The sequence below is a fragment of the Apteryx rowi genome, unplaced genomic scaffold (assembly GCF_003343035.1).
Source record: "Apteryx rowi isolate R43461 unplaced genomic scaffold, aptRow1 scaffold_20, whole genome shotgun sequence".
Classification (NCBI taxonomy): domain Eukaryota; kingdom Metazoa; phylum Chordata; class Aves; order Apterygiformes; family Apterygidae; genus Apteryx; species Apteryx rowi.
In genome coordinates this window covers 5,396,898-5,411,352 of record NW_020448308.1, presented here as the reverse complement: position 1 = coordinate 5,411,352, position 14,455 = coordinate 5,396,898, and the positions used below count along the sequence as shown (strand labels likewise).

At 38.3% G+C, this 14,455-nt stretch overlaps 1 protein-coding gene across 1 annotated transcript in view; it reads right to left on the bottom strand.

The window, feature by feature from the left end:
* Positions 1–14,455, bottom strand: part of HSF5 (heat shock transcription factor 5) — a 29,025-nt gene that overhangs the window by 12,079 nt on the left and 2,491 nt on the right. Inside the window, exons 2-4 of the mRNA XM_026063643.1 lie at positions 14,082–14,450; positions 10,349–10,723; positions 1,754–1,851 (exon numbers count right to left, since the gene is read on the bottom strand). Of these exons, the coding sequence (XP_025919428.1) occupies positions 1,754–1,851; positions 10,349–10,723; positions 14,082–14,450 (842 nt within the window). The remainder of the gene's footprint in view (positions 1–1,753; positions 1,852–10,348; positions 10,724–14,081; positions 14,451–14,455) is intronic.

Here is a 14,455-nt window from a genome sequence, read left to right as displayed (position 1 = left end):
AACTGGTAGAAGATATGAGTGGAACGATGCAATATGCAAGTTCTATTTTTCATGAAGCTTAAAAGATGAAAATGATTATTCAGCCTGGGTTTATTTCCTCCATTAGTATTATTGCTTTTTAGTATTTGTATGTGCGGTGACTGATGATCAACACAAAAGTAGGAGAGGATGGACACTACTGTAGCTGGCCACATCCCTCTGGAAAAGTTTGGGGAAGTACCTACCCTAAAGCCCAGAAAAGATAAATTGACTGTTCTCCACAACTGGGTGAGATCTTCAGACAAACTGCTGGCTTCTGTACTATCTGTATAGCTCCTGTCACCAGGCCCCAGGAGAAATGATCTACGCTGCACCAAGAGACTCAAGAATCTTGAGAAACCTTATTGATCCATTCTGTATATTTACATCATCCTGCTCAGAGACATTCAGTTACTAATCTGGTAGAACTGACTGACACCACTGCTTACCTTAGAGCTGTTCACACAGAGACCTCCTAGCGGTCTCTTGTCAAGATGCACCAACAGCTTTTGACTGGAATTCCCTTGTTAGAGCTTTATTATTTGATTATCCACTGGTAAGTAGCCTAAATTATCTTTGATTCCACACACTGCCCATGGACTTGTTTCTCCAAACTATTCATTTTTAGTACACGCTTTGGACAGTGTATTTAAATTATCTCAGTTCCTCTAGCACTATTCCTTTCAATCTAGCCCTGATAACATCACTGACTACTCTCTTGGAATGATTTGCTACCTCAGTCATTGAGCTAAGATCAGAAATTACTTGATTCTGACTTCCCATCACTCAAAGCCTCCTACTGGGCTCACCTGCCCACATTTTGTTATTAAAATTTTTTTCACAATCTCATGATTAAAGTGAGAGGACAAAGATGCACTGTGTTAAACCACATATTACAGTATCCAGGGGATGGTTGGACAGTGACTATTTATATCCTTCTATTAGCACATTATCCTGGCCACAACCTGGCCATCCTGGATAAACCTATATAAAAGATCTTGAATAAAAGACAAAGGTTGATATTTGCAAGCCAGGGAACTGGGTAATCAAGGTTAGGCAAGTCAACCCTTTTTCAACACACATAAGCATAACTTGCCTTGCTTGTCCTCTATGAGGAGAAAAGCAGATGCATTATGCTGTAATGCAAGAGGAAGCCCTTGCAATTCTACTTCAAACTTTTTGATATTTGATAAACCAGAACCTCCAAACCAGGTACATTTCCACTGGAATTATAAAAGGTATTCACAGTAAGTACTGTAGCTATTTTTGATAAGACATCTCTGAGGTTGGGCCAATTCCAAAATTCATCTTTGCTTTTCTCATTCATCAGATGAACCTCAGGACTGCAGAAAGCTGTCTGGGAAAAGAAGTGGGGCTGTTTCCCAGTATTTTAATAATATTGAAACAACCCATTTCGTCCAGGCAAGGACACTTTTCAAAGTTAAAAACTTAGACTCATTCACTAAAACAAATTCTGGTGAAGTCAAACACTCCACTGTCAATACTCCACTGATGAGGACATCCACTATGATGCTAAGCTGAAAACTAAAAATCACAAAACTACTTATTTAATACTCTGTGGTTCTTGAAAATAGATATTGTAAGCACATTACTTTTAACTTACTCAAGTTTCTCAATTTTAAAATAGATATCCCTTACCCCAGAAGTTCATAAACTTAGCCTTCATTCATATAGTTCCCTCTACTTTCACCTGGTTTCAGTATGCTACACTCACCTGGAAAAAGTTGCAGTGGGTGTAGGCTGAGGCTGTAGGACTAGCACAGCCAGACAGAGGATTTATGTGGGTAGTTGGTGAGCAACACTGCAGTACAGCTAGAAAGAATCCAAACACAGTTATCAGACTTCCAGAACTTGTTTGGTGTACAGATTTCTACTGCTTTCTTTGATTAAACATTTTAATAATCATATTGTAAATTAAATTCCAGAAATGTATTATTACCTCCCAAATGAATCAAAGACTAATTTCTTCTTCTTAAAAAATTTATTCCTATATAGATAGATAGATAGATATGCATACACTTAGAAACTTCATAATCACAACCTTTTGTGTATTAACCATTTTGTGTATCACCTTTTTGAACTAGCTTAGCTGGAAGATGACCTTAAAATGCTGCCTGACTTTTTCATCAGAACGTAACACAGGAAACTGATTCACATGGAAAGAGCTTAGAAGTTCATATGCACACATTGAAATTAAAGAGTGATTTTATTTTGAAATGCAGCTTTGTAGATGAGGCAGTATTCTTCAGGTGTTATTTCTGGTGACAAGCAAAGTTACTTAACTTAAACGTAAATGCATTATTTGCAAGACAGATCATCTTCAAAATTGGTCTTCATTCTAAGAGAGAGATTATTGCTTGATGAAATCATAGTTAATCAAATGTTCACAACAGAGGGGTATCTCATAAGCCAGACAGTAATAAGCATAACTTGAAGTAGCAAACATAGATCAGAAATTTATTTACCATGTTTGTCATCTACATGGGATTTCACATGAGATAGTTGCTACAACAACTATATATATATATATATATATATATATATATATATATTTTTACCTACTCCTTTATATCATGTTGCAGAGTTTTTGTACAGTTTGGAGCAATGAACATGGGAGCTAAACAGCAAAGAAAGAGCTAATGGACACCCTTCCAAAGAAGTATATGATACACGTATAATTTATGTAACTTCAAAAGTCAATTGCCACTTCATGATGAAATCTGGGTGTCTTTCAGGAGATTATTCTATGACCTGGGAACATATTTCTATTCCAGATATTGCTAAAAACTTAAATGATATAGGGGCTAAGTAATATTTCACTCACTGGACACTCCATAGCATGTTTACAAAACCAAGGAAAAAAAAAACAATGAAAAAAAGGTTTTGAAGGGCTATTGTAAAAACAAGGCAAGAGAGCAATGACCTACAAAGGAGAAATTTTTTGGAACCCATCACAGTGACTCTAAGGGAAAATCAAAAACATATTAGAAAAAAAAAGTGTTTTCGGATGAAAGAAAAGCAAGAACCTGAAGGGAAGAAGTGCTTGTGAAATACTAGGTAAGTGTAAAACATTACATGCAGATTATAAGCACAAAATGCTACAAGGAAAAGATAAATGACAGGACTCTTGTCCCAGTCAGTAGAGCTTGCGGCAACAGCAACTCATTAATCAAATAAATTGTTATATTTGTAAACCAAGATGAGGAGAACAAAAATAATTGTGTAGAAGACCAAACCTGATGACAGATTCTGAAGTTTCCGAAATGGAGAATGTTGCATAAACAGAATGGTTTGCATTCACAAGAAAATCTTTTTTTTGTCAACACATAGGTTTTAGCAGTGACTGATCTAACAGCAAGAACAACTGCATCTTTGGAAAAATTATGGAGGACAGGAACAGAAAGAGTCAATTAAGCAGCAAATTCACCATAAGATGGAGGCCAGTTTTAGGGAAGTACTACACATCAGCCATAGTCACAAAAGGAGATTCAATCTCTATCCAGACAACTTTGAATAATCTAGTACTGAAGAAAGCATTGAAAATAGCCATATCAAAAGCAAGAGATGTTCAAGACGTTTGTGTAGGGCATGTCTACTGATAGGTGGTATTATCAAAGAAGGTGTCAATTCATTCTGAATACCGTAAGTCTTCAAACTGAATCAAGATTCAATAAATATACCTGCTTCATGCTTTCATGCTACAGTGTTAATTGGAGAGAAGAAATTTCCAAGCTCTTTCGTCAATGATTTAGTTAACGCAGTCATACACAGAGGAAATAATCAGCTAAAGCACATCGGCTGTTATGAAATAACTGACAGTGAGCATGATTCTCATTTGAATATTGAGCAGACAGGGATGAATGGTATCTTCTGGAGTAAGTGAATATTTACTAAATAAGTTCAAAAAAAGAGATACAGCCCTTTTCATCAAGCAAGTATACCTCAGAAGAGATTTGGTTTCTGCCAAAAAAAGAGACATACTTCTGCCCATACAAGCTATGGATGGACAATTTCTCACACTCTTTAGGACACAATATGTGGAAAATGAACACTGCTTTATGAAAATGGAATTGCTGTCAGCTGGACTATAATCAATCCAGAAATTAACACTTACAAATAAGCGGAGATCAATGAACAAGACAGTTCACAGAACTGGGAAAGGACTGAACATCCTGCATCACAAATATTCTTGCACGTGACCATATTTCAAACATAGTCAAAAATATTTGGATCTCAAAAGAAGTTGCAAAGTACTCAAGCAAAGAAATCCTGGCAGCTGAACAAGAAAAATTAGAAGAAAGTATAATACAATACAGAATTACCAGATACTGGATAAATAATATTTAATGGTAAGGGAGGGGGTCAATAAACATATAGATAAAGTTCATCTTGTTGATGTATGATATTTGGATTTCCAAAACGCTTTTGACAAAGTTGTCATCAAAAATTAAGAAAACTGAGCAACACCATAAGAGGGAAAGTTGTTCATTTAAAAAATAATCTGTTTTAGAGATAGGACACAGAAGATAGAAATAAGTGGCCAGTTTTCACAACGGATTGAGGTCACCAGTAGAGTTCCCCAAGGGTCTGTACTGGGACTCATGCTGTTCGTCATTTTAATAAATTATTTTAAAAATGGAGGTGAGTGAGCAGTGAGGTGATGTTTGCTGATAACACCAGTTTATTCAGAGTAGAAAAGAGCAGTCGGCTATGAAGACATCGAAAAAACCTTATGGGATTGAGTGGCTAGGTTAAAACACCACCACCACTACCACAAACACGCAAAACCCCACCCAACACATTAAGTTTGGTGTAGATAAAGCTCTGCACATAAGAATAATAAACTGATTTCACATATTAAATGACGGGTTCTTAACTGACCATCTGTAATCAGGAATTGGATCTTTGTATTAAGGTAAATAGTTCCAGGAAAACATCAGTTTAACACTCAGCAGCTGTCAGAAAGACCCCACCAAAAATCATGAACAAAGCAACCAGATTGTTAAGAATTAGTAGAAAAGGAATGGCGAATGAAAGAGGAACATTATTCCACTGTATAAATCCATGGTTCACCCACACCTTGACTACCATGTATATTTTTTGGACTCTACATCTCAGAGGAAGAATATAACAGAACTGTAAAAGGTTACAAGGAGGGCAACACGGATGATCAAAGGTATAGAATATTTTCTTGAAGGAACAGCTAAGTGGGCTAGGACTCTTCGATGTAGAAGAAAATACAACTAAGGAAAATATGACAGAAGTCCTTAAAGTTATGAAGGGTAGAGTGAGGGGGTTATGGATAAAGATAGGTTTACAAACACACACACAAAAGAGGGACAATTAATGAATATGCAGTAGGATCAAAAGAGAAAAAAAGGTGGGTCCTTGCACAAAATGCAATTAATCTATGGAATGAACTCCTTGTCACAGGATGCTGCATATGCAACATGTCTACATTGGTTGGGGAAAACAGACAAGTTCATGGAAGTGAAATCCGCTGAGGGCTATTAAATACAAAAAACTGCTGTTATGGCTCATTAACTCTCCAAGTCCAAACTGTAGGAGTATTTTAGAAAAGTATCAACCCATGCTTGCTCTACTCTTGCAATCTTCTTTGAGAATTACTGTCAGAGGGAATGATGACCTATATGGATTTTTGGTTTTATTGAGGCTAACATTCTTACCTTCAAAGCAGGGAACTATCCATTACAGAATTACTCAGGTATTCACTAAGCCCTATTTTCTTGACACTGGCAAAATTAAATGAGTTATATAAACAAGGGAAATTTAGCTGGAGGGATCACAGAATATTAGCATCACTAAAATCATTCTGAAGTCAACTATCAGTAATATTGATGAAATTAAACTGTTTCCAGGCGTTAATGATATTTACAAGATATTTGCAGAATGTACAGAATCAGCCTAGTCATTAGAAGTACTAAAAACTGAGGAACTATGTAATATCCAGCCTCTGGATTCTGAAAATAAACAATAGAAGGTTCTAAGAGGCAACTAGGGATCCAGTACAAGCATTTATTTCAACAATAGAGCCACAGGCCACACACACACACAAAAAAAGTAGTCGCCTCAACAGATCAAATCTCACCAAATTTTTGTCCAAGATTAGAAAAACAAATTGCAGAGAAACTGCATTAAAAATATCCTATGCAAATTGTGAGTCACTCTGTTAAGCAAACTCGAAACCATTGTGATAAAATGAAACTTCTAATGTTGTCTCAGGAGGAGGGAGATGTATATTATTTTGCCTGCTCTCAGTGTACAGAGAGCCCATGGAGAGAAGTACAAATCAGTAATAATCTTTGTTGAAGACATGGAGGATACAGCTATACCAATAAATTAAGATTCAGATCCATTCTCCAGGTCCCCAGCCCATGCCAACCCCTGAACTAAGCAGAGGACTTTTTGGGGGGAGCAGTAACCAGGCTGACAATCCAATGATATAGACAAACAAAACCTCATAACCAGGAACTTGCCCTAGAGAAGTTTAATAAACTAGCATAGACACAGCCAGATATTCTTGTGCTCAGTCATGGTTTCAGCAAAGATGCATCTTGCCAAAGGTACCTAGAAGTTAGAACTCAGATGTAAACACAATCCAAGAACATCAAAAAAGCACTGCGCTTATAGTTCGATGTATACAATTTCTGATTGGCCTGTGTGCTTTTTATGGGCCGCCACACTTCACCCAAGCCCAAGAAAGCTGAAAGCCCCAGATTTTATACAGAAAGAGTACAATTAACAACAGACCTTTACCAAGCTTGAATAACCATGGTAATGTTCTCCAGAGATCTGCTGGAAACTGCAAAACCTCATATACCATCTCTATGTATTTAAGATTGCAAGGGACATTAATGAGTGTTATCATCAGCTCTGTGCCAAAATGAGTGAAACTGAAACTAACCAGCATCTTCCATTCCACTACAGCATGTGTTACATGCAAAATACCAAGGAAGGACCTGGAGATCATTCTTTCAATGTGAACTTACCATGTCAGGTCTGAAAGTTATGCCCAAGGGAAGCTAATTACTCCTCGGACAACTGGGTCAACAGTACCCAAAGCTGTTCAGGAGATTATGGAACACAGCTGTGCCTATTCCTGCCAGATCAATAAACCTGAATGGAACTGAGTAATGAGCCTGAACACAAGAAATATGCAAGCTCCAGCCCTGTACCATACAAATGACTGATGAAAAAGAGTATGATATCTAAGGTCTTCTCAATAAGGGGAAGTGGAAATGACAATATTGTTTAAAATATCTTAGACATTCAGGTGGACTTAATCTCATTACTACTAGACTCAAATGTCCAGCAGCTGTCAAAACCAGTCATCTTCATTCCCCACACAGTTAATGAAGAAATAGTCTCATCAGGAAGGGATGAATTGTCTTCTAAAGGCATATGTCTGAGAAAGCTAGAATGACTCAACCTCTGGGAGGTGTCTGTTTCCCTCTACTGACTATGTGTGTAATGTAGATGACAAGTCCAGACATATGTAAGTAACTATTATACATTCAGATGAATCTTAGGCAAGATGAATCCTACTACTAGTTTTACAAGTGCATTACTAATACATCTAGTCTGCTTTTCTCAAGGGAAAATATGGTGCTGCTTATGCTGTGTTAAAACAATTACCATATTTTTAGCTCCTTCTTAAAATTAAGAATCCAATTCTGACTGACATGTATGTGAATTTTAAGCTTTACATACAAAGAAATATATTTATCATAAGAGAGGGTGTATCATTTGGAATAAAATGACTATCCTAAGCTATCATTCAGCAGGAAGGTTATCATATTTAAATGAACTCCACAGCCACAGATGTCTTCAAAAGGCATGATTAGACCTGCCACGTCAGGTAGGACCAGTAACTGATGTTTCCAACATGGTCTCATTGACTGATTTTTCATTATTAGGATTCTTCATGACAATAAAGCTTCACTACATTTCTTTGATGCAATCCTACTACTATCAAAGGTTTTGCAGATAGCTGAAAGCAAATAAGACTAAATCCTTGAAACAATTATGCTTTAATGCAAGCAAAAAAAAGAATCCAGATCAACATCTTCTGTTCTATGGCCCTTCCAATGAGAACCATAATGAAAACCAAGAAAATCTTTTTGTCACTGAAGTTAACAAACAAGTTAAATATACATAAAGAGAACTCTTTTGATAAAGTTCTACTTTGATTTAATTTAATGGGACTTAACAAACCTCATGTTCATTATAAAGGAAATGAAAAAAGTCAATTGTAAGATTGAATGTATACTCTTTGGTCTGACCACTTATGAAATACATATTTTATGGTTAACTATCACTTTCCAAATAAGTTAATCTTTATATAAAGGGTTCTGTGCTCTCAAGATGAAGGGAAGTAGACTTTTTCATGTGGACATATGATGAAATAAGCTTTCTTTATTCCATATCTCAGAATACACAGAAAAAAAGGATTAAGAGATATGCAGAAACAGAAGTTAAAACACTGAAACAGTCCTAAGGCACTCTGAAAATGAAAAGATTTATAATACCCTCTAGTGAAATGGCAAACTTTTCTTCTCAGAAGTACTAATGAATTCATTGGACCTTCAAAAAGCCTCAGATTCCATAACTTTCCCTGTTTGTGTTTAAACTATGCCTTAATTTTTGTACCTTTGATATGTTTTCATGGGTTTTCTGAATGTTCTGCCTGTACTTTTTCCAAGCAAGTGTTGCAAGGGAGAGGAAAAGATTCTTCAACAACACAGCTGATTTCTTCTTTAAGCTTTTATAATTCCAATGGGAGAGACTAGAGTCACACAGTTTTAGAGATCTACGCATTCATGTCCAAATCTAAGCTAGTCACCCTCAACTCCTCTACAGCTAATACCACAAAATAGGCACTTCCAGGGCATGAATAATCTCATCCTAAGACAAAGTTTAAAACAAGCTATATGAATCACACTCTAGAGATGCCCATTTCTCTCCCTTGACTATAGTCAAGGGACTAGGTCAGACAAAAACATCTAAAATTCAGTACGATGACCTCCAACCTATGCTTTGTTAAATGATAAAAACATGAAGTAGAGACCATCTCCCACCCGAAGCAGCTACTGTCAGGATACTCTGCTCCTGGGAGGAGACTTAACAGTTTGCAACTTGCAGTGCAGCCACTAGCTACCTCAGCAATCTCTGTAGGTAGCACAGGGCAAGGTATATGTGGCAGAAGTCACCTGTCTCTTAAACCTTTATGAGTGTCCACAGGAGATACATAACTCCCCAGAATCCTTCCTTGACAAGAAATACATTAAGGACACTATAGCGACCACTGGTTGAGACATGGGCTAACATTCTCAGCAGAGCTGTTAGAAGATGAGCACAGAACACGTGTGAAGATTTCACTGCATACTACTTGGTGCAGAAAGACAGCAGCCACCACATTTAGGATTTCTAAACAGGGACATCTGATCCAGTGAGGGTGCAGCTGCCAAGGGATGAACAGGCAGAAGGTAAGAATAACTGAGTTTTAGTTTGTTCAAGGGAAGAGTCACTACGTTCTATGTTTCAGAAGTTCAAGGGGAAAGAAATATTACAACATTTTTCCAATTCAAGGCAAGGAGGAACAGCAGAACAATAGTTTGCTTCAACAACTTTTCTTCTGGGGAGTGGGGGAATCACTTGTCTGAAGTGATGCTGAAAATTTTAATAGAAATTTTTTAGACAAAATTAGAAAGTAGTCAAAACTTTTGTCACTCTCCCATCTTTTGTGCATAAAAAAATACAACAAAAAGAAGATAAGCAAGAAAAATATTAAGAATATATAAAAATAGTGGCACAGGTTTTCAAGCAGAATGACGTATTCCACAGGAGCCTCCTGACTGATATTTGACTTTAAAAAGTTAACTTGGGCAAACATGAGACCAAGGACTTGTATATTTATTTTCAACCAGTTCTCAGTGCTTTAAGGAACACTGAGGGGGATACTGCTAATCAGGAAAAAAAAAACCACCCAAACAATGTGAAAGTTAGGCTAACACCAACTAGTTCTGGATAAATGTTTTCCTTCTCACCCTTTAACCTCATCAGGCTTTCTGGGAAATCAGCAGGGGACAGTGTGTCTTCAAAATCTGGAGGAACGATGGGAACATCAAACAAAAAATCTTTTTGTTTCAATGTTCTCTCTTCCATTTAGACTTTATACCATCTAATTTTCACTCGAAACATGCATATGTTAAAGAGAATTGCAGATAAAAATTAAGTATCACTTTTAAATATCCTGTTTTGAAAGACAAGTGCAAAAAATTTTTCATACCTGTTGGATAGTAGGCTTGTGAGTACTGCACTGAAGATGTGTAGCTGCTGTATTTTGGAGGAGCAGTGGCCACTGTTTGAGACATTTGCTGAACATGCATAGGAGAGGCACTGGGCTGGAGTGTGTATGTGACCTCTGTTGGAAATCTCTGGAGCACAGGAAAGGCAACCCCTTTATCTGAAAATGCTGGAGAAGCCTCCACATGCCCTGGAACCAACCCAAGAGAGTTCTGCCATGTTCTGGAAGGGACTGGAGTCCGATCTGAACCTTTTAATGGCAAAGGGCTGTGGCTCTGAGAAGAGGCTGATACATAGGAGTAGGGAGATAAACTGTCTCGATGATAAGGTTGATGAAACTGTCCTACAGCCAGCGGTCCTGCATTGGTTACAAAATAAAGTAAAACAAGCGTTAATGAAAAGAGCTATCACAGGCAGTAATAGGAGGAGCCAAAATTCCACAACATTATATGGGAAGACTACTTTTACTCCAATGTACTTAATCCAGAAACAGACCACATTCTTCCACATGAACAAAAAGTAACAGCTGCAGTAGCATATCAGTACAGTATTAATACAAAGTTACCTATGTAGCATGTCATCTCCTTAAACAGTGCAAGCTTTCAGTATTTATAAATATGCTGTAAGTCACAATGCATAGCAAATTAGTAAACCAAACTAAAGTGCATGGTAAGTCCAGCAGTATGGGGAAAAACAAACAAACAAACAAATAAACAAAAAAAAACACCCAGGAAGTCATAAAGCAGGACTGTACCAAACTCCGAAGTGGAAAGCTCAGAGGCAGTTAAGGGAAAGATAATGTCAAAATCCTCAAAGTGGCTTTGAAATCCTAGCCCAAATGCTTTATGACAAGTCATTTAACTTAAGAAGAAAAAATCCAAAGATGGAAATGTTTATTCTTAATTCTAAACAACAGAAAGAGCAGTGGGCAAGGATATAAAAGCAACTGTTTCCTCCCAACCTTCATTCTTGGTACCAGCCTTGTGTTCCCTAGCATGAAAGAAGAGAACTGCAAATTAGTCCTGGAGGAAGACAGAATTACATATTACTATCTGAGTATATGTTACAGAGTGAGCTAGTATTAGTAATGAAGAGAACAAGTGTTAAAGGTAATCTATAAAAGAAAAAATAATGAATTAATAATCAAGAGCTGGCAACAACACTTACAGTTAATTTCATATTTTTTCAATAAGACTTTGGGTTTCATAACTTCATCAAACGTTAAAAGTTTTGAATAGATAGCTTCCATATCCAGATTCTGCCCTAGACCTATCTGGCATTTCTGCAAGAATAAGTAAATCTTTTTCAAGAAGGAGAATGAGCAAGAATGCTATGACTTTAGTAACTCTTTTGGAATTCATTATTGTGTATGTTTACAGAAGAATATCCTCTTGTATGTACAGCTTTGCCTTTATCAATACTAAGGTTCATTTGTTATTTTTATCATACAAGTTATTGCAAGCAGTTCAACTATTTTAGATTAAAATACCCCAAATAACTTTGCCATTTTGTTATTTCCTAGCTATTCTTTTTATTCCTCTCTTAGTTTCCTCATTTAGTCTGTTTTTATTCCATGCAACGATATTCACTCTTACACCATGACAGCTTGCTTTCTTTTAGAGCTGTGGTCAATGCTTCAAGAATATCACCAAAACACCTATGCTCACTGAATTCCTAAAAGGACTTCTGTATTTGTGACTTCTTCACAGTGTATTATATAGAGCCAGGCCTCCTGCCAATTATAACCTTCAGGACAATTTGTATTGATTGGGTTTGCCTGGAAGTCAGGCTCTCTCAAACCTGTAGTTCTCCAAACTCATTCTAAAGAACTTTTTAAAAATTAGCCTCACATTTACTTCTGTCACGCCTATGATGAGGACTACTTTAAGAACTAGGTAACGTATCAGCCATTATTCAGCAAGTTCATATTAAATCCTTAAGGAAAAGATTTAAGCTAAGTAAGTACCACTTGGCACTAAAAACATTATTAATATTTAATATATAGGACTGTTTACTTCCTGTTCAATATTTTTACTATATATAAAAACAGAGAATGAACAGAGATATCAGAATTACTTTGTTTATATTTTACCTTTGGGTATGGAAATTAAGATTATTTAGTTTTAATACATAAACAAATTACCAGAAGATGTCAAGTTACTACGCACCAGTTGCTTCACAGGAATTGTGCATGGACATTTAATACAGTTACATGGTGCAAGGCATTTGGAAGACTGCCAGTTTGCAAACAAGAGTAGCATCAATTACCTCACATGTACAGCAGAGTAAAACATGCCTCTAAACAGTCAGTATGGAACAGAGTGAACAGTAAATTGTCAGACTTGAGTGCATATAAAAACTCTTATGTTTTCCCTGTTCATTCTGTAGGTCTTTCTAGAAGCCCAGACTCTGGGAGCAAAAGCTCTCTAAAACTGCATCCATAAAAACAAAGCCAAGAAATTGAAAGGCTGAATTTTTCATAGGATTTGCAGTAGCAATGGCCTGCTTTACGGCTAGACAGACCAGATTTTGTTGCAGAAATCAAGAATGACTCAGCCTTAAAAAGATTTAAACAAAATCTTAAGCATTTTCTAGCCTTAATATTGAAATAAATAAGCTCCTGCCCTTCTCAAATGTTTCAATTTTTTTTCTTGGTATTACAGGTGTAATCTACATGCATAACAGACAACACTGAATTAAATTACAGTTTCTGCAATGAAACAGTAACCAAGAATAAATTCATGATACCCTTTATCTGTTCTAAATAAGGGCTGATACTGCAAGAAGCAGTACTATCTGCCTCTCCCATTCTCCTGGTGACACATTCCTATCAGTTTTCTTGCACTGGCTCTTACAGTACCAAAACCACATGGTAAATCCACTTAGAGTGCCCACCATGAAAAGGCAGCTCAGTCCTCTCTTTGGATCATTGGGCTGAACCAACACAATTGCTACGTCTGCTGCAAAGAAGATGATGAGAACACGCAACCAAGGGAATATAGGACTACATTTTTGGTAGCAACCCGCAGTTAGATCAAACTAGGAGTGTCATGAAACAAGATATTCACATCTTCTTTATACAGCATCAAATACAATTCTCATATTTATGTGGAATTTATGGAATAACCCACTGAGAGCTCAGACTTGTCTCAGAAAACTAAGATCCTCTCAAGGAGAGACAGAAAGAAATAAAACATGTTCTGAGGCTTTTAACCATATTATTTCCATCCAGCTTTCACCTACTCATCCAATCCTCTTTAAAGAACTACCTAGCTTGTAATTCTTTTTGGGGAGACAACTGTCACAACTCTTACTACCAGGTCTTTTCTCCTTTGCACAAACCTGCCAGTACGCTCCAGTTGCCACTTAACACGACCCATCGTTTCACGCAGACCTAACGAGAACTTTTTAAGCATCCTTGCCGATAGGCAAGAAGGAATAACATCCCTCTGGCAGAACTGTGCTGGCTCCACAGAGATGAGGCAAGTGTGTTCTTGCCGTAGTCCTACACCAAGTGCAGACTGAAAAACAGATGTGACTAAAGCTACCGGTGCTTACTACCCGCACGAAGTACACCCCGTTTCCAACACAGGTTGGATTCCGTGCCCGCCAGCATGGCGAGGGAACCCTCTTCCCTCAGAGCAGGGCCGATTCCCACAGGCACACACCACCCAGCGCTTATCAAACCCACCGCGGCCCGGCCCGCCCCGCCTCACCGGGCTTGTCGGCCTTGCCGGGCGTCGAGGGCAGCAGCAGCGAGTCGCCGTGCAGCGAGGTGCTGAGCAGCCGCTGGAAGCGGTTGGGCGGGCGGCTGGCCACCTCCAGGCCGGCCGCCAGCTTCGCCTTGTTGGCGCTCGTGAGGCGCTTGAGGTGCACGAGGAGGTCGGGCCGGTCGCGGCGGAAGTGGGGGCTGTGGAAATGGTGCAGGGGCCCGGCGGCGCCGCCACCGCCGCCGCCGCCCGGCGGCCCCGGCACCACCTTGCGGAAGCCGTAGAGGTTGAGCTGGCGGATGAAGCTGGTGAAGTTGGTGGTCTTGAAGAGCTCGGCGGCGCCCCCCGCCGGCGCCCCGTCGCCGCCCGGCCCCGCGCCG